Here is a 20,627-nt window from a genome sequence, read left to right as displayed (position 1 = left end):
GAAATGGTTACCGGAAACACGGGTATAAATATACGGTATTGAGGGTTACCGTAAACACGGGTATAAATATACGGTATGGAGGGATACCGGAAACACGGGTATAAATGTACGGTACAGTGTATGGGGGATTTCCGGAAACACATGTATGAATCTATGGTAGAAATGGTTACCGGAAACACGGATATAAATATACGGTATTGAGGGCTACCGGAAACACGGCTATAAATATACGGTCTGGAGGGGTACCGGAAACACGGGTATTAATCTACGGTTCAGTGAATGGGGAATTTCCGGAAACACATGTATGAATTTATGGTAGAAATGGCTACCGGAAACATGGGTATAAATATACGGCATTGAGGGTTACCGGAAAAACGGCTATAAATATACGGTCTGGAGGGTTACCGGAAACACGGGTATTAATCTACGGTTCAGTGAATGGGGAATTTCCGGAAACACATGTATGAATTTATGGTAGAAATGGTTACCGGAAACACGGATATAAATATCCGGTATTGAGGGCTACCGGAAACACGGGTATAAATATACGGTATGGAAGGTTACCGGGAACACTGTTATAAATCTACGATATGGAGTGTTACCGGAAACACGGTTATAAATCTACGGTAGAGTGTATGGGTGATTTCCGGAAACACATGTATGAATTTATGGTAGAAATGGCTACCGGAAACATGGGTATAAATATACGGTATTGAGGGTTACCGGAAACACGGGTATAAATATACGTCTGGGAGGTTAATCGTAAACGCGGGTATAAATTTATGGTACAGTATATGGAGGGTTACCGGAAACACGGGTAAAAGATCTACGTCCTGGAGGTTTACCAGAAACACGGGAATAAATCTACGGGATTTAGGGTTTCCGGAAACATGGAAGAACAACTGACTATGATATGTTGGTTGATCAGAGATGGTATTGATTGAAATAGTGACGATATTAAAAATGTGTTAACATTCCAATTTCAATATGTTAATACGTTTTTATTCCCATTGTTGTTTCCATTTAAAACTTTTCTTTTTACTTAATAAGTTTTTCAAAAACTAAATCTTTTATTTGCAAAAGAAAAGTAAAGGTTGAAATAACGATGATTTATGTCTATCGTGCGAGTCACTCTTTGAGTAGAAACGTGAATCATCTTTGCCGCGCATTAGGAAGCGAAAGCTTTTTACAAGTCAGCCAAAAAATCAATAGTAAAAATACATAATTGATGGAATTGATTGACAGATGTTTGCAATAGCTCGTAAAGAGGGACTGATAAATTAAACAATGGGATAAATAGGTGCGTGTGTCAAAAGGCAGCATACGGGTCCGTAATGGTCCAGTGGATGCTAGATCCACTCACCCAGTAGGTTTAAAGTAAGGGTCCAGTAAGGTAACGGCGAGTAGTGCGTGCACCTCACCTTTGAACACACCTGAGTGTTTAGCGTACAGGTGTTTCTCCATGTGAGACAGGAAATGGAAAGCTTTTTGTCCCCACGGTTCGATGAACAGCACGTGGAGCTGCAGCACGAGGGAGGAGCGTGTTATTCACTCTCCGTAACAGCCAGTAGGAGCCCAGGGAACAATAAACATAATTTCATCAGGCTATTTACCGATACCACAAGATTACTGGTAGGAACGTTTCATAACTAATAAATTCTAAATGAAACGTTCACCGCTAAATGCAATTATACTAGCCGTTGTTTACATGTTGAATTCATATACATTGTACATTCGGTTTTAGGTTAAATCTGTACTACTATACATGCTACATCCCCTCCTCCCCCACCTCGCATACACACACTTAACTAAATATTATGGATAATCATTCTGTTCGGAACTATTTTACATATTTTGTGTGTCTTCTATAAACCCAGGTAGACCGATCGAGGCTATAAAATCTCAGTGACTTCCTGTACAGTTAAGATAAAACCGGGCTTAATGAAGCTTCGCATTTCCTGTCTGACAAAAAAAAAAAATGAAACGAATATAGACAAGACTTGGATGTCAATGTTAAAATATAAATACTGCTGTATGTATACAGAATTCAGAGATGAGCCCCGGATGCGTGCCTGGGTCAACGGTCGTCCTATCTGTTTCCATAAGATTCCCCAAAACCATCATTCAATCGAATATTCTACTTACAGACTTGGCCATTAGAACTACATTTTCTGTCTTCATTGAGTCATTTAGCCTTTAATATATTTTAACTTAAATAACCGTTTGATCCCCAGTTTTTGTGTCTCAATCAAAATTTATAAGGACGCTCTTCATTCTGTCGAAGTAACCAAGTATCTGGTAGTCGTAAAATATGAATATATGTAGCTTTTTCATATTTTATACTAACAGTCAGACCAGTTACTGAGGGCAACGTCTGAGCGGGCACAGAACGGGACAAGCAGTATACAGTAAGACCTCGATATAATGCCCCTCGTTTCATTTGCCTCCTCGCTTATATATAATTACTGCCAACACATTTCGATGCCTTTTTTTCTTATTTTCTTATAAATTCCTTCATACATTTCCCGTAATTCATCACCAAACCCCTTTATAACGCCGCTCTGGACAACGGATGGCAGTATAACGAGGTTTTACTGTAAATCTTCATTTGAAGTGCACGTATAGAAGAGATATGATGTGTGAATACTTTCCAATAAACGCTATTATTCCCGTGATGGATGGGAAATTATCAATCTGATTAAAATCATCTGTTACATGGATCCGCCTGAACGAAGTACGAAGTTAACGAAGCCATGTAACATATGATTTTATTCAGATTGGGAAATTATTGGATGATTTCAATCTCTAGGATTAAAAAAATGTACAAAGACAGTATGAATTATATTATACTTATCATATTATTTACATCTTTTTGTTACGTTAATCATAATCATGGGTTTAACTGTGAAACGTTATTGATATTTTTCTACAATAATAAATAATCCTTTTTAGTTATTTAAACTCCAAACTGACCAATCAGAAAGCAGGATTTAGTGAGAAATGTAACAAATAATGGACCAACGTCAATTACGTTTCCTTATTGTACTATCCCATTATAGTTCTCCTTGACTAAATCCTAGATGGGGTATATGTGAATAAAAGACAATGCTTCATACAAAACGTTATAAACAGAATGCACATTTTTTCTTGATCAACATGATAACGAATAATCGCTAGGTTTCCCGAAAGTTCATTTTCATACATTACCGGCAGTTATAGAAAAAGATGATATTGAATCATCGCTAAGGTTAATACCGAGAACTCATTTTTACCGGCAATCGTGAGATTTACAGATATTTGATAAAAAATCATGCTAACGATTCATCGCGAGGTTTAACGAAAGTTCATTACCGACAGTTTTAAAGAATCATCAAGAGGTTGACCGAAAGTTTGTTTTTTACCAACAGTTATAAGATAAACTGATATTATCGAGAAGTTTACCGAAAGTTATGTGTGTAGCGACATGTAAAATTCAAACCGAATCATCGCGAGATTGATCGACAGTTATAGTTAACATGATAACGAATCACCGCGAAGTTTACCGACAGTTATAGTTAACATAATCACAAATCATCGCGAGGTTTATCGTCAGTTATAGTTAACATAATCACAAATCATCGCGAGGTTTATCCACAGTTATAGTTAATATGATGACGAATCACCGCGAAGTTTACCGACAGTTATAGTTAACATAATCACAAATCATCGCGAGGTTTATCCACAGTCATAGCTAACATAATCACAAATCATCGCGAGGTTTATCCACAGTTATAGTTAACATAATCAAATCATCGCGAGGTTTAACGACAGTAATAGTTAACATAATCACAAATCATCGCGAGGTTAACCGACAATATAGTTAACATGATAACGAATCGCCGCGAAGTTTACCGACAGTTATAGTTAACATAATCACAAATCATCGCGAGGTTTATCGTCAGTTATAGTTAACATAATCACAAATCATCGCGAGGTTTATCCACAGTTATAGTTAACATGATGACGAATAACCGCGAGGTTTATCGACAGTTATAGTTAACATGATAACGACTCACCGCGAGGTTTAACGACAGTAATAGTTAACATAATCACAAAACATCGCAAGGTTTATCCACAGTTATAGTTAACATAATCAAATCATCGCGAGGTTTACCGACACTTATGTTAACATGATAACGATTCATTGCGAGGTTTATCCACAGTTATAGTTAACATAATAACGAATCACTGCGAGTTAATCGACAATTTTAGTCAACATGATAACGATTCACCGCAAGGATTACCGACAGTTAATATAGTTAATGTGAAAACGAGTCTTTGCTAGATTTATCGACAGTTATCGTTAACATGATAACAAATCACCGCAAGGTTTACTGAATGTCATAGTTAACATGATAACGATTCACCGCGAGGTTTACCGACAGTAATAGTTTACACGATAACGATTCACCGCGAGGTTTACCGACAGTAATAGTTTACATGATCAAGATTCACCGCGAGGTTTACCGACGGTTAAAGTTAACATAACCACAAATCATCGAGAGGTTTATCGACAGTAATAGTTAACATCATAACGAATCACTGCGAGGTTTACCTACAGTTAAAGTTAACATGACACAAACCAACGTGAGCTTTACCGACAGAAATAGTTAACGCGATAACGAATCACCCCGAGGTTTATCGACTGTAATATTCAACATAATCACAAATCACCGCGATGTGTACTGACAGTAATAGTAAACATGAACAAAAATCATCGCGAGGTTTACCGACAGTTATAGTCAACATGATAACGAATCACCGCGAGGTTTACCGACAGTTATAGTTAACATAATCACAAACCACCGCAAGGATTACCGACAGTTATAGTTAACATGATAACGAATCACCTCGAGGTTAATCGACAGTTAAAGGCAACATGATAACGAATCATTGCGAGGTTTACCGACAGTTATAGTTAACATGATAACGAATAATTGCGAGGTTTACCGACAGTTATAGTTAACATGATAACGAATCATTGCGAGGTTTACCGACAGTTATAGTCAACATGATAACGAAACCTTGCAAGGTTTATCGACAGTAATAGTTAACATGATAACGAATCACCGCGAGGTTTACTGAATGTTATAGTTAACATGATAACAAATCATTGCGAGGTTTACCGACAGTTATAGTTTACATGATAACGAATCACCGCGAGGTTTACTGACAGTTATAGTTAACATTATTACAAATCTTTGCGAGATTTACCGACAGTTATAGTTAACATGATAACGAAGCATTGTGAGGTTTACCGACAGTAATAGTAAACATGATAACGAATCACCGCGAGGTTTACCGACAGTTATAGTTAACATGATAACGAATCACTGCGATGTTGACTGACAGTAATAGTTAACATGATAACGAATCATAGCGAGGTTTACCGACAGTTATAGTTAACAGGATAACGATTCATTGCGAGGTTTATCCACAGTTATAGTTAACATAACAACGAATGACCGCGAGGTTTATCGACAGTTATAGTTAACATGATAACGAATGACCGCAAGGTTTATCGACAGTTATAGTTAACAGGATAACGATTCATTGCGAGGTTTATCCACAGTTATAGTTAACATAACAACGAATGACCGCGAGGTTTATCGACAGTTATAGTTAACATGATAACGAATGACCGCGAGGTTTATCGACAGGTATAGTTAACATAATCACAAATCATCGTGAGGTTTACCGACAGTTATAGTTAACACAATAACGAATCACTGCGAGGTTAATCGACAATTTTAGTCAACATGATAACGATTCACCGCAAGGATTACCGACAGTTAATATAGTTAATATGAAAACGAGTCTTTGCTAGATTTATCGACAGTAATCGTTAACATGATAACAAATCACATCAAGGTTTACTGAATGTTATAGTTAACATGATAACGATTCACCGCGAGGTTTACCGACAGTAATAGTTTACACGATAACGATTCACCGCGAGGTTTACCGACGGTTAAAGTTAACATAACCACAAATCATCGAGAGGTTTATCGACAGTAATAGTTAACATCATAACGAATCACTGCGAAGTTTACCGACAGTTAAAGTTAACATGACACAAACCAACGTGAGCTTTACCGACAGAAATAGTTAACGCAATAACAAATCACCCCGAGGTTTATCGACTGTAATATTCAACATAATCACAAATCACCGCGAGGTGTACTGACAGTAATAGTAAACATGAACAAAAATCATCGCGAGGTTTACCGACAGTTATAGTCAACATGATAACGAATCACGGCGAGGTTTACCGACAGTTATAGTTAACATGATAACGAATCACCGCGAGGTTTACTGAATGTTATAGTTAACATGATAACGAAGCATTGCGAGGTTTACTGATAGTTATAGTTAACATGATAACGAATCGGTGCGAGGTTTATCAGCACTTAAAAATAAAAAAATAAAATAAAAACATAGCAAGATTTAGCGCGTGGTATGAGACGTCATGTTGTAAACAGGTACATACTATTTGTATTTGGCGGCTATAGATTGGCACGTTGTATTTTGTACAGCATAGTAAAATTTCAGGATCATTTCCACGGCAACGAGAACTAATTCGCTAAGCTTGTACACATTTGTTTGTTATCAAAAGATGGAAGTGTTTTGATTTTTAAAGTCGTTAAACAGTTAGTATAAAGAGGCACTTGAAGAACTGCCATTGATATAATCGTCGTCGTGCCGTGGACATTCTTGGTTCGGGGTTTAAAGTTGGACGAGTGCAGGTGGTACTTCACAATGGCTTCAATTGTAGCCTCTGACCTTGAATTATCACCGACCTTGCAGTCAACAGGCCCTATTGTGGTTAAGACTTTTGTTTACTGGTCAACAATACTGACTCCGTCCTGAAAACGCAGGTAGCTACTAGGGGCGGACAGTCCAATCAGACGCTCCATTGACAGGGCATTTTTTCAGTAGTTCTTCCTCATGGTACCTTTACCGTGGCAATAGTTCTTTCACGATCTTCTGACTTTGTCCTATCATGTTTTCATATCAGAAGGTCAGTCTTCAATTTTATTAATGGAAATTATCGACGATTAAGGTGTGTGGTTTATATTGATGAATATGTATTCAGTAATATTTCTGATGGTAAAGATGACTATGCTTTGTGGTCCAGCAGGACATACCGACCCATCTGTCGAGAGTCCCGTGACCACCAGCCGCCACAGGTGGAGCAGCAGACGACACTCGAAGGCTTCTGGCGGGAAACTTTGTAACCTGTCTTTTGTTACAGGCAGTACAAAGAAGATGTTAAAGTAACATAATTGGATAAAAAGTCAGCCTACCTGTGTGACCTATCAGTGTACCTGAGTCAGCTGTACAACGCTACACGTGCTTGGTACAAAGTGAACTTAGTTGTATAGCAAAGAAACAGATTCTAAATAAAATTAAAACGCCACCTAGGTCTGCGTTATATATCAGATAAACATATCATTTTTGCTATTCAAGATTGCAAATGTTGGACGTGTGAACTAAATAAAATAATTATGAATCTCAAATTGTGATCCCTATCGAAACACTTTGAAAATAATTCGAGAAAAATATCAAAACACTCCATCAATCTAGGTTTTTTTGCCATTAAACATAATTTATAAGTATATCTGCTATCAGTTGATGATTTTGATGTCGTTTTCTGTATATTATGCGACACCTGTTTAGACATAATTGGTTTTGGTATACAATAACGATGATAGGTAACCGCACAATGAGGAGACGGGTCTACAGCAGTGTGTAATATGGATACATTATTTAACGATCTATCGACCCGGGGAGTCGGTAATCTGTGTATTACCTACACTCCGCTGAGTGATCTATAACTTTATATAACGCCAATAAATTATAGATTTCCTATATCGATCTGTAGTATACACATGCCAGACCTCACACCCGCGCGCGCGATTGAGGTTCATAATTAACACGTCCATTCCTTTGCGTCATAATCAAGATAATAACACAAAAAGAAAATATGTGAATCAGAGACAAAAATAGCCGCTCGCTCATTAATTAATAAGTTATTAAGTAATCCGCGGGACAACTTCGATATCTATAATTATATTTCCATATTAATCAGCTAAAATTGCTTTTTAATGAGAACAAGTGTGGTAATTTTATTTTCAAACGTGGGATTTTTATATCATCTCTTTGGTGGAATTGTACATATATAGATAATTCATATCTCAGTTTAAAGTTATTGTGATATAATACAATTTGTATGAAGAAACTGATTGTTTGTACAACATATAGTGTCAACAGGGGGAAACGCGAAAACCTTACACATAACTGATGAACAAGATATGGAGAAGAAAAGAATAAACAGAATTTGTTATACTTCTTAATTATTTTCAAAACTGAAAATGAAACATACAAGTTCTGACGATGTCTAATAAATGTGAAATTATTTATATATCTGTATAGACAGAATTAAAGTGTAAAAAAAACTGTATCAAGCTGTTGGTACGAAATTAAAATTATATCAAACATTCCTTCATATCTTAAAATTAAAAAATAGATATATCTCAAGTCGTCTCTGGCAAGATATTTTCAAAATTTCTTCATTTTAACATCGATGTTGACATATTTATGACCATTACGATGCTTAAGCTGGTCTGGTGCCTTTCTGATAAACATATTAAACCACAGAGATCATGTCCATTTCGTCCTGTTTATTGGTGTAAGTCATGCTATTTGTAGTAAAAACCTATATACCGGAATTAGTAACTGCTATTGAAGTCCGTGTCTATATCAATACATTTATAAACCATTGATTTACCTATTCGTATCTGATAAACCCCCTCCTCTCCCACAGGATTGGTGTAAATAATCATTATGTTTGCAATGTACATCAATAAACACGTTATCTTGTGTCTTTCGACTTGGTCTTTATGTCCAATTTCTTACGGGAAATGGAAGGACTTATGATGTTTGTATACTAATCACAGAAAACACATCTACCTACTTACTTTATCACACTTCAAAGCGGAAATGCAATCAAACAGATTCAAATGTTATGGAAGCTTCTTAAAAAATCCCCTGGATAAGGGCGCTGTGTGTTGGTTTAGCACTAAGAGACAGTCAACAGGCTAGTAAATAGAGCCCTATTGGCCACGACACCTCCAATTGTTCCGGGGGTGCGGGGAGTGGATTAAGATGAGCCCCGGGGCATGGTTGGGTGTGATTTGTCAGTAATCAGCTGTAATCACCTGAGGATGGACACTGATTGGAGTAGTTAAGTATCATCATCACACCTGTACCTTTATTCTGTTTCCTGTCGTTACCGTGTCAGCACAGGTGTGATGATGAGACGGTCTGTTGGACTATATATATAGTTACCCGACCAACTCACCTCAAACACACTTCTGCCATACACAGCAAAGGTCACACACACCAAACCAAGAGGTCACATATCCAGTCTTGATGACATCTACCCTCGTGGATAATTTACGCTCATATCGTCTATTTACACCAAGCCAACATGTTGTTCGAGGTTGCACCGTTTTTAAAGGTAAGGCCGTTAATTAATTACGTACTTTGTGGATGATGTATCAGAGTTATATGTACACACAACGTAACAAGTCACATGGCTATATAAACAGTGAATTATAGATGGACATTCGGTACCTGTGTTACCACAGGGATGCTTGCGTGTTGGTCTCGGACAAGTGTCAGTATTATATAACATATCTGCGCCTACACCATTGAGGATTCGGAAAAAAATGTTTATGGAGTAAATATGAAGATTTATTAAAAGCCGTCTGTATCAGTCGATGTGTGCACGTTGATGAGCTGTTTATATTTTAGGATCAATACCTGTGTAGTGTGATACGAAAGATCAATAGAAATTAGATAATGCTATAAAGCGATAGTGCTATTTAGACCCGTTAATTAGCCTGCGCGCGGATTAGTGCAGGTGCGCTCGTTTATTGCGCCCGATAACTGGCCTAGTCTGACCAGTCCTCGTGATTGGTGTATATTAAGTACCAGGATTATGCTCTAGATGGCTGGCGACAGGCACATATTGGTAAGATTAACTATCTATCATTGATTTTTGCTGCTAATTTGTACGAAACCTGTGTATACTAATATCTAAGGGGATTAAGACCTACAAATAATTAGCAATTTGCTTTTTTTTCCACTCCACAATTTGATTCTAACAGTTATCAAGCTCGTGATGGTTAGTTTTAAGAGTAATGAGTGTATTGACTGATAACGAGAATTCTCCACCTCGACCTGTAGGGTGCATTTCAAGGCTAGAATGATGTCATTTCACACCGTTGTCTGTTCTCCTAGCGTTCTAAAACATTTCCTCTCCTAAACATATGTAAAACTTTTTTATAGATAAGTAATTGGCTCAATTTCGCAACATATTACACAACACAAATCATGGGAACGGATGTAGGTATACACTGCACGCGCTGTTTTACCTATCTGTCATGGTTTAACCAGCTTTTCCTTTATCATAGCCTGATTGATACAGCCACGAATTCGCTATTAACGTGTTTTATATTGAATAAAAAAGGTAGGATTGAGTTTGAGTAGGGAAAAAACACAAGCATTGGAATAAAGCGAACATTGATTTAAGGTTGTAAATATTTTATGTATAATGTATACCTGTGTAGGTAACCGTTGAAGGTATGTACCAGGTGGGATATACCTGGACTAGCCCAGATAAAGCTTTAATGGTATCAAACAAAGGGGTTCTGTGACTCCGTACGGTACTTGGGGTGTCAGTTTCCGTATCTATTTCCTTTTCTATTTATACAACAACAATGTCTTATTTATACTATTGTGCTTGTGTTTGGGACGGCACCCATGGCCACGGGACAGGAAACCTTAATTACTCCTATAAACTGATGTATTATACCCACCAATTAACTTCGCAATTAACTTCGCACATATGAACCTGCGTACGATTACTCCCTGTAGTGAGTGATGTCATTTTGACTCCAAAGGGAGAGGAACCCCGGGGTCAACAGGTCATTAGAGGCGGGTCTCCCGGGTGTACTACTATGGACAGGTCATCCTACGAGATAAGGTTTAATGGACGGGTGATTGATATGTTTAGTGGCCCTGTTAGTGTAAACAAACAACAGACATCGACCACCATCTGTGATTATGTATCACTTGGACTTTATGCAAATGAACCCATAATTAATTGATCGTCGTTGATTTCTAGCTAGCTTTGTCCACAATTCTAGAGTTGTATAATAATTTCAGAATTCAACTGTATTCCATTACACATGGGCGAGCGAAGGTGGATTTTCATGTTGATCATATATAGAACTATGTAAATGGAATACAGGCAAATCAAAATTAAAATTTATTTCCATTTTTTTTTTCAATCACTAATCTATATTTTAGCAACAAGGAATACTCTGTTTCGTGAGGTAGGCAAATTTTTATTTGATGGAAAGTCGACCTGCCATTTAAGCGTAGATACGCACAAGCGTCCTTTATTTCAACGTATTTTATGGCCAGTCCTGTGAATTACTCCAAATCACGATATTCCTAACTCAATATAATCAAGGCAATACTCGTCTTGGGTCAATGAGGGTCAGTCCAGTCCCCTCTGGACCTGGTCGGGGCAATTAGAGAGGACCATTGCATGTTCCGTAACTCACAAGCCAACTAATGCAGCACGAAACACGCATTATCAAGGAGAAACTTCCTATATTTTTTACTGTATCTTTATTAAAGCCAAACCTTACCGGACCCCACGTCTACTATAAAGTTTTATTAAATGCCCACTGTAGATAAAGAATACCTTTCGTAGTTAATAAAAATTGTATCCGGCACAGGGTGGTGTTGTTTCCAATGTAAACACATCTACGAACAAAGGAAGCGTCTTTTTAATTATCTTAACAGATAATAGAACAATTTTATTTGTGTCCGTTATTTATCCTAAAATTACAACGAATAATATCAACAAAAACAACGAGCGAAAAAATAACTATAAGCAATATGGTCAAATTCTTCTGTCGTGTTTATAAACTAACACTGATGTAAGGCTAAATAATCCATTCTTCCATTTCCACCAAATAATTTCATTTCCTAAATCTCTCTTGTGTATAACAAGACATCTGCAATAAAAACATCAATGTTTTGCCATGCTTCGCAGCCAGGCTGGGTCAAAGTTGACGCCCCGCCCATTGAGTGATACACAGCCAATGGGCGCAGGGAAGCAGGCCAAGAAATGCCGCGGAATCTTGGGAAGATGACGTCACCCAGGCCATATTGCTTTTGTGCATTGTGAGAATAACAGACAGTGTAACGGAGAGTGCCGCGCATTGAGCAGCGAAGTGCTGCCCTAACAAAGGGAACTTATGTGAACCAAGGAGTTTATATGAAATCTTTATTTTTGTACATTCTAGTGTTCGAACTCCAAATTGTCAACGATGCCAGCTAGCCTGTACAATGAGATGAATCCAAGTGCGAGCTACGAGGAACAGCGCGCACTGCAGTTAGCCTTCGAACTCTCGATGATGGGGTTGAACGGTACCGAAGAGGAGAATGGTTCTGTCGGGAACAGTTCGTCTTCGTCATCCGGGATGGATTTGGATGCTGCAAGGAAAAGAGGTAGTGCTAACATGACGGAGTGTGTACCCGTACCGAGTTCGGAGCACGTGGCCGAAATCGTCGGACGACAGGGTAGGTTGTTTTGTTTAGAACCGTTCTCTCGCATTCATAGCTCATTTTCCATTTTAAGGCTGCTGTGTTAGTAGCAAGAGAGTGTCGTAATACACAGACATAGCCATGACCAGTGTATTGCTCACGTGGCTGATATATATAGATATCTCGTAACGTGAATAACCATCATGGAGCAGTCTACTTTGTTGTTACTTATAAACCGCTATGTTGACAAATCGATGTAGGTAGTTTTGACAATGAAACATTGTTAACTGTTTTTCAACAGCAAAACCAGTTTTAACTATGTGTTCTTTGTAAGCCTGAAATCCCCCCAGACATGACACCGTGCATGTCTGGAGTTTTACACGAGGTTCAGTAACCACGTGTTCGGGGTAGACACACTGCCAGTGTGCACTTGAAATACCCCGCTGGATCATAAACAAAGAAACCACGTGGTCCTTCACCCATTCACAAAATTTTACACTACCTCTAGATCGACGAGGTCAGGGAAACACTTGAAATATTTCGTCTTGAGAAGTAAACAAACATACCTTTGAATCTTGCGGTTTATGATTTAAGCAGGGTAATTTGAATTTATTTAGAAAGTAATACCATGGATTTATGTCTAATATGACTTTGAAACGATTTTAAATTATTGTTGGAGAAAGAATGAAGGTACAGTGATTTTAGTATAAAATAAAAAAGTTAGTTCTCTTTGTTAGCGCCATACCTCACTCAAATCGAATATGCATGACCTCGTGTTTAAGCATAGAAACATTTTGAATAAGAAAAAAAAACTTCAGTGAGTTTTATTACTTAGCCACCGACTTCTTGACTTTATAAGCATGTAGATTATGGTGAAGACAGACCTAGTTCTTGGCAGTGTGTTTATCTTTATCACCTCTAGCTATAGTCCAGGTTGTAGACCACTGGTCTAAATATAACAAATATTATTCATGAATATTTAAACACACGTTAATACCAGAATCTTATGTCAGGTAGTCTAGTACACAACATTTATCTGGAACAGCCCAAATGATACTACTTCAATATGATACAGGTACATTTAGGTAGACACTTAGTTTATCAGATGTCAGAAGAAAATTACTAGAGGACAATTCATATCTTGCAACGTTATCATGAGATATTATCCCATGTTTTATGTGAGCTGAATTATTCAGAGTATTTTTGGATTTCTGCCTAAATCTGTTGATGATGTGTAATGTGGACTTAAAATTAAGCCAGCAAGTGACATTATACTGCTGTCATAAAGCGGGCAACACTGGTTTATTTGCTCAGTCAGACCGTAAAATATAGCAATATTCCACTGACCTACATACACGTGTGTAGTGTATTTATAAGGAAGATCAGGATAGTAATATTAACTAAATATCTTGGAAATACTTCCTTATTTGTGTTATAAGTTTAATTGATAATGAAATTAGATTAAATTTAGTACATTTTTATTTTCCTAAGGGAAGTGGTATTTGACTGTGCCATATTCATGTAAAATAATGCCAAAAAATGCAAGGACCCCAAATTATTTTACGTCATTCTTCGTATGTAATCAATTGGTACCCGTCTCGACCCAACCTGTTAGCATTAACTGTGACGAAATTTATAAATCCATAATAAAAGTAGTGCATGAGAAAAAACTTTGCTTTTAGTTAAATAACAATTTATTTTGTATTTTCAGGATGCAAAATTAAGGCACTGAGAGCCAAAACCAATACATACATCAAAACCCCTGTTCGAGGAGAGGAACCAGTTTTCGTAGTTACCGGTAGAAAAGAGGATGTGAATGCCGCTAAGAGAGAAATCCTGTCCGCAGCCGAACATTTCAGCCAAATTCGTGCTTCTAGGCGTAATAGCAGCGTTTCTTCAGTTTCATCAACAACCACCCCTACCAATGGCACAACCCTGACCACAGGCCCCCCAAGTCCCAATGCTCCTGGACAGGTGACAATTCAGGTGCGTGTTCCATACAGAGTTGTGGGTCTTGTTGTTGGTCCTAAGGGAGCCACTATCAAACGAATCCAACAGCAAACGCACACATACATTGTCACGCCAAGTCGTGACAAGGAACCAGTGTTTGAGGTCACTGGACTTACCGAGAATGTGGAGAAGGCTAGACAGGAGATTGAAAGTCACATTGCTCTCCGAACAGGAGGACTTATGGATTCACAGAACGAGGATGATTTTCGCAGCAATGGTGTCGATTCAGGCTTCCACGAGTTGAATGGAAGTGGTGGTGAGTTCAATGGATATAACAAATCGCCGAATGGAGTGAATGGGACATGTGCTTTCAACAATATGCACAATGCCCTGAACGGCAGTTGTCCACCTCAAGACGCCAATATTTTTAGTTTCCCGCCGGTGAACACTTCCGCAAAAATCTCAGAATTTGCTTCCAATGGAAATGGATTTGGCAATGGTTTCAATGGCTTTAACATGTACGACAACGACGAAGGGATTGGTGGCTCGCCATCATTTGATCCCATCCTACCTCCTTCCTACATGTGGGGGGAGTACAATGACAATCGCAACTCAACTCTAGTCTCCCTGTTCAGTACCACTTCCACCTCCACCAACATGCCGCGGCGCAGCAGCAGTCTCAATGGTGGTCATCGACTCTCCCCCACCCTAACTGACTCGCCGTCACCTCCACACAGTGGCATTGGGTCCGGGTCTGACAGGTCGTCTCCCTCACCTCCAAGTGACCATGCCCTTGTGCGTAGAATCAGAAGCGATCCCCTCGCCAGTGTGACAACGACAATGTTTGGAGCCACCCCAAGCACAACGTTCACGCCTACCTCGAGTGAGGATGCACCGGTCATTTCCTGTACTAGCACTCTGACCGTGCCCCCCATCGCCTCGGTGGTGGATGTGTCCCTGGCCAGGAATGGCGGAATTACCTGCCCAGTTTCGGTACCCACCTTGAACGGCCGCCCAAGGAGGCAGTGCTTCATGTGCTCGGAGAGCGATATTGTGGCGGCTCTAGTGCCGTGTGGCCATAACCTGTTCTGCATGGAGTGTGCAAACCTGATCGTTGAGAAACCCCAGTTGGAGCGGAGCTGTCCTGTCTGCCAGCAAGCACCGACTCAGGCCATCCGCATCTTCTCCTAAACGGCAGGATGTGTAATATATATAAATAGATATATACATAGGTGATTATCAATTCAAAATCTTATCCTACATTCAGGAATTGCTCTATTATCATTTCAAGTTGTTCTACTATATATTATTATTATATATATAAAATATGGAATATATAATTATAGACTTTTCACAGAATGTTTTAACAGAAATCTCATCTTGTATATCAAAGACATCATTTTCACCATTAATATATTATTAAATATTGTTTTTATGAGATTATTATTATTATTATTGTACTTGAAACAGTTTATGAGTTATATGGCCACCAGTATGTATACAAATATCTTTGTTTTCATGTTGTGTACAATGTGTGTCTATTATTATCGAGTATTCCTTAATATAGCTGTGCAACATTGTTTTTACTTTTTTTTTTTAAAGATTTTTTTAATTTGACTATTATTATAACAAATATAGATCTTCATAAATGATATCCATGCAAAGAAGTATTATTAATATTTGTATCATAAATTTATCAGAGTATTTTATTCTTGGAATTCAATGTGCATTTTCCCCATTATGTGACTATACAGTGACTTGATGACCGTATCAAGCTTTGTTGTTTAATGACATGTAAGGCCAACGCCTAGCTGGTCTGAGCTTTATTCTATGTTGTAATAGGACTCTTGTATGTTTGTTTATGTACTATGTTCAGCCACTGGGGGATTTTGATGGCTAAATTAGTAATCTGTAGTTGAGCCTATTATCTATATAATATATACACGTAAATATACTACTACATTGGAATACATTTTATTGATTCATTTACATAGTCTATTAAATTGAACTATTATGAAAAAATGCAAGTCATTCAATAAATGCCACTTAAATCATTATAAACGTTTTGATCAAATCATTTGTGCTAATTAATTAATTAATTGATTTCCAATTAATTAAACTTGAAAACTAATTAAACAAGATGAAAGTAAATATTGCAGGGATATTGCAACCATGACTTGATGTAAATCATTATTCTGTAGTGTTCATTTCTAAGCAAGGGAAGATGATATTTTGGCGAATGATATTAAAGTTTAATATTGATCGATAGTGAAGGGCAAGAGGGCAGTTTTGGGATGCAGTTGATTTTGAGTAATTAATATAAATGTTTAAGATCCAGTGGTATGTAGGGTAGGGGGAGGGGCTGGATGTTGTATCTGTATTAGTACCCTATAACTAATGCCAAAGTGACACCTACTGGGACCATGTTAATAGTCTTATGTAATTTATGCCCTGTAATAAATGTTTGCATATATATTGCATGTTGAACAGACTCGTACAAAATACAGATAAGCAGGACTTTGTCTGAATCTTGATATAAACTGACCAAGATTTGAAAGCTTGAAATATTTTTTTAAGAGATCCATGAATATGTTTTAATTTTCTAAAATTGCCAGTGACAAACTCCTGCTCAATGCATAAATGTGTAAATTGGTAAAATAAATGTTTTCAGGAAAAACTTTTTTTTATTAAATAACTTGCATATGATCTAGTTTGTAGCAATCCTCCAATATTGGTGTGTTGAGAGAACAGTTCATTGTTAGAAATGATTTTTTTTTGTTGCCATTATTTTCCCCCCCACACACAACTGTTTGTTGTCAAGGTTGATAGTCCCGTTTATTTTGCATTTATATAAACATGTATGCAAATTATATGCATATATTTGCATGCATTACATTGTGCTGGTGCACATCAGATTATATATATTAATAATAATTATATATTACTCACAATATTAGTGCAGTCGAATCAAATACATTTGCAAGTTATTTTTGCTACCAGTTTTGTGAAGGGATTGAGAAATACATGTCAACGTCGCGAGGAAATATAAACCTATATTATATATATGTATATTTGCACTCAAAGAAAAGATTTTTTTTTTGCAAACCCAATCAAGGTTTCTTCACCAGAAGTGAATGTTAAAACAATGTAACACCGAGAGGAAGTAGAGCTACCAGATTTATGTAGAATGTCTTCCAAAACCGTCACCAGGTCAACTATTGTAGACCTGTTGGGTTGAATATGATAACCCATTAGTAACTTATGTAACTTTCCAGGGGAATGAAATGTTCAAGTTTACTCGGTGTAAGTCATTACAAGTCAGCTGACTTGCGTAATGTCTAAATCGGTCTGTAGAAATCCATTTGAAATGAAGTAACCATCTCTGGATGTGAAAACCAAGATTATATATAGAAAATGAAACTAGGATACAAAGATACTTGAAAATGAAAGTGGACATGGAAACCCGGGGCACAATTTTTGACAGAAATTTGGCACCTATGCAATCGTAAATTCCAACTTATATATTTGTAAATTGTACTGGGCTCATACTGTGTTAATCATTTATTCAGTAGTTGGTGAATTCATATATATCCTGTTAGGTTTGGACTGTTCATGTGTTTCTGGTAACCTTGCCAATAAATATATGATAATTTTCCTGGTACCCGCTATAATACTCTACCTTTAGTCACCTTTCCTAAAGAAAATTTGTCAGTTTTTGATAAGAAATTTATATGTAGGGATACCTACCAAATCTTACTTGTGGCGAAAAAAATTCAAATGTTTTAATCATAATGAACAAAAAAGATCAACTATCAACCATAATAAGTACCTATCCCAAGTCCCTATTATGTTACCAGAAACACAGGTATCTATGTTCAGCCTTGTGGTATTTCATTTTCAAACAATATTTCAGAATTGAGGATAAATAGCTATAGCCAATAGTTTTCCTGTATCATTTTCTTGCTCTTATCTAGCAACGGCACAATTTCTATGCAACTTAATCTTTTTTTTCATTCAAAGAGTTCTAGTCGTATTGAGAAACAAAATTGTACTGTTATGATTTGTTCTGATTTCTTGTTATGTACCCGATCAAACATGTATTGATGCATCGACTATTTAATTAACCTTTTTCCAAAGATTATTTTATTTGCATAATGTATTTTTTGTCTATACTTTTTGAAAAAAAGAGTGACAAATTTGTAGATGTTGCTTCCAATATGATTGTTGGCATCAAGAATTGATGTTAATTTTTGCATTTAGTTTTGATATTAAAGCTGAGAAGAAATTTACAACGTATTGCGTTCGAAAAATGTAGTGTATATGTTGATGTGTATCAGGGAAGGTAATGCCAGACTTGAAAGTAGGTCACTGTGACCTCGAATGTAAGAGGAAGGATGCTGTATAGAGATCAGGTCACAATGACATCATATTGTGTTGAAGGTCACCATGACCTAGAAAGCTAGGAGCCAAATACAGTGCAAGTTGCTGTTCAACATTTGGTGGCTAAGGGACATTTGTTTTGGCCATGTTATGAAAATACATTCGTTTCCCGAAAGGTTATTTACAAAGTAAACGAAAAGTCCAGTCATTTTTACATTAAAAATGATAAAGACATTGTTTCAAACCATGGTTGGATCAAGCAATATTTAGAATCCTACTATTTTGTGGAAACTTTTTTTTATTTTAATATATATGGCCAAGCAATAGACCATGTAGTTTGTGTGCATATGTTAAGTCGGATGGTCTAGGAAAAAAGGTACATTGAGGAGTCAAAATAGTGGCTAGAGGTTATTGAACTTCTTTCATATATATTTTAAATTATGACATTCAAATTAGTTCATTTGTACTCTTTCAAGTCAGTAATAACCATGTTTTACATTTAAAATAACCAAAAATCCACGTTTGATTTAGATTTAATAGTTTTAATTCAACTTTTTGAATCGGTGTAACTGTATTTAAAATGATTGATGGAAGGGAAGCTATAGCTCGGCAGTTTTATATCCATATTGAAATACTGGTGAGATCTGTATTCTAAATATGCAAACACTTTTCTTTAATTTTGTTGGTTATGTTGATATTAATGAGATTGTTTTCCTTTTTTTTTTTCAATTATATTTTATCCCACTGTCAAAAGTATTTTATAGTCCACAATGAATAACTTTATTTTACTCTACAGTATATTATGACTTACAAAGAAGTTAAAATCTTTATTGCCCAGAAAGGGTTTGTTGTGATTGGTTAGATACTGAGTTTATAAGTTAGAATGACATTATGCCAATATTATGTATGCAAGTTGATGAAAAATTTTCCAAAATGGAAAAGGTGCAAATGTTGATGCTTTCAAGACAAAAGTATATATATAATTTGTATAAAATTGAATCTTATCGATTTGAAATAATTTGTCGTACATTTCATAGTTTAGTATTTTCTATTTTAATATTATTTACCGACAGTTCAGTGAGTGGCTGAGAGCGAGGGAGAAAGGGGCATGGTAGGCGGGCTTGTCCAAGCCAACAGGGAGGGAGGAGTGTTCAGGTTATAAATACAGAGATTTTTTATTTTGATGGTACTTCGAGAGAAGACCAGTATACTATTATATTTGGTGAGAAATCGGAAAAGAAATTTATAAATATGTAAAAGTTTTATTTTTCTGCAATTAAAATTCTACCTATAATACATCAATGCTTTGTTATGCCTTGGAAACTTATATATTTGGACACTGTGGAGTAAAGCCTGAAATGCACATTAACTTCAAATTGGGTTTTATTTTAAATAGAAATTATAAATATACACAAATCGGTGCTACAGGCTTTGCTGTACGTGTACATTGGTAACTTGTGGAGTTCATTGCTGACATTTCTGTTGTGTTGATAACATGAACCGATCAATTGTATGATCAAAAACCTTAAAGTGGGACATATTTAACTTAATTAAATATTGGCAAACTTTTAATTAAAAATAATATCTGAATTCGAGATGAGCTCCACAGAAATGCCAGTAATGAAGTT

The 20,627-nt window shown here is 36.7% G+C and overlaps 1 protein-coding gene across 2 annotated transcripts; it reads left to right on the top strand.

Moving 5' to 3' along the window:
• The first annotated feature begins 9,411 nt into the window (after positions 1-9,411).
• Positions 9,412-20,295, top strand: LOC110458316 (RNA-binding protein MEX3B-like). Of its 2 annotated transcripts, none has more exons than XM_021509968.1 (3): positions 9,412-9,562; positions 12,429-12,705; positions 14,381-20,295. In XM_021509968.1, exons 1-3 carry the CDS (start codon positions 9,533-9,535, stop codon positions 15,808-15,810), a joined length of 1,737 nt encoding a protein of 578 aa, XP_021365643.1. In that variant the 5' UTR covers positions 9,412-9,532; the 3' UTR covers positions 15,811-20,295. The 2 variants fall into 2 exon arrangements, with proteins under 2 accessions (XP_021365643.1, XP_021365645.1); XM_021509970.1 differs by lacking the exon at positions 9,412-9,562 and adding an exon at positions 10,035-10,078.
• Positions 20,296-20,627: the final 332 nt, after the last annotated feature.

This window comes from Mizuhopecten yessoensis, unplaced genomic scaffold, assembly GCF_002113885.1.
Source record: "Mizuhopecten yessoensis strain PY_sf001 unplaced genomic scaffold, ASM211388v2 scaffold9541, whole genome shotgun sequence".
In the NCBI taxonomy this organism is placed as follows: domain Eukaryota; kingdom Metazoa; phylum Mollusca; class Bivalvia; order Pectinida; family Pectinidae; genus Mizuhopecten; species Mizuhopecten yessoensis.
Note: the sequence above shows the minus strand (reverse complement) of the source record. Positions and strands in the feature narration are given on the sequence as shown.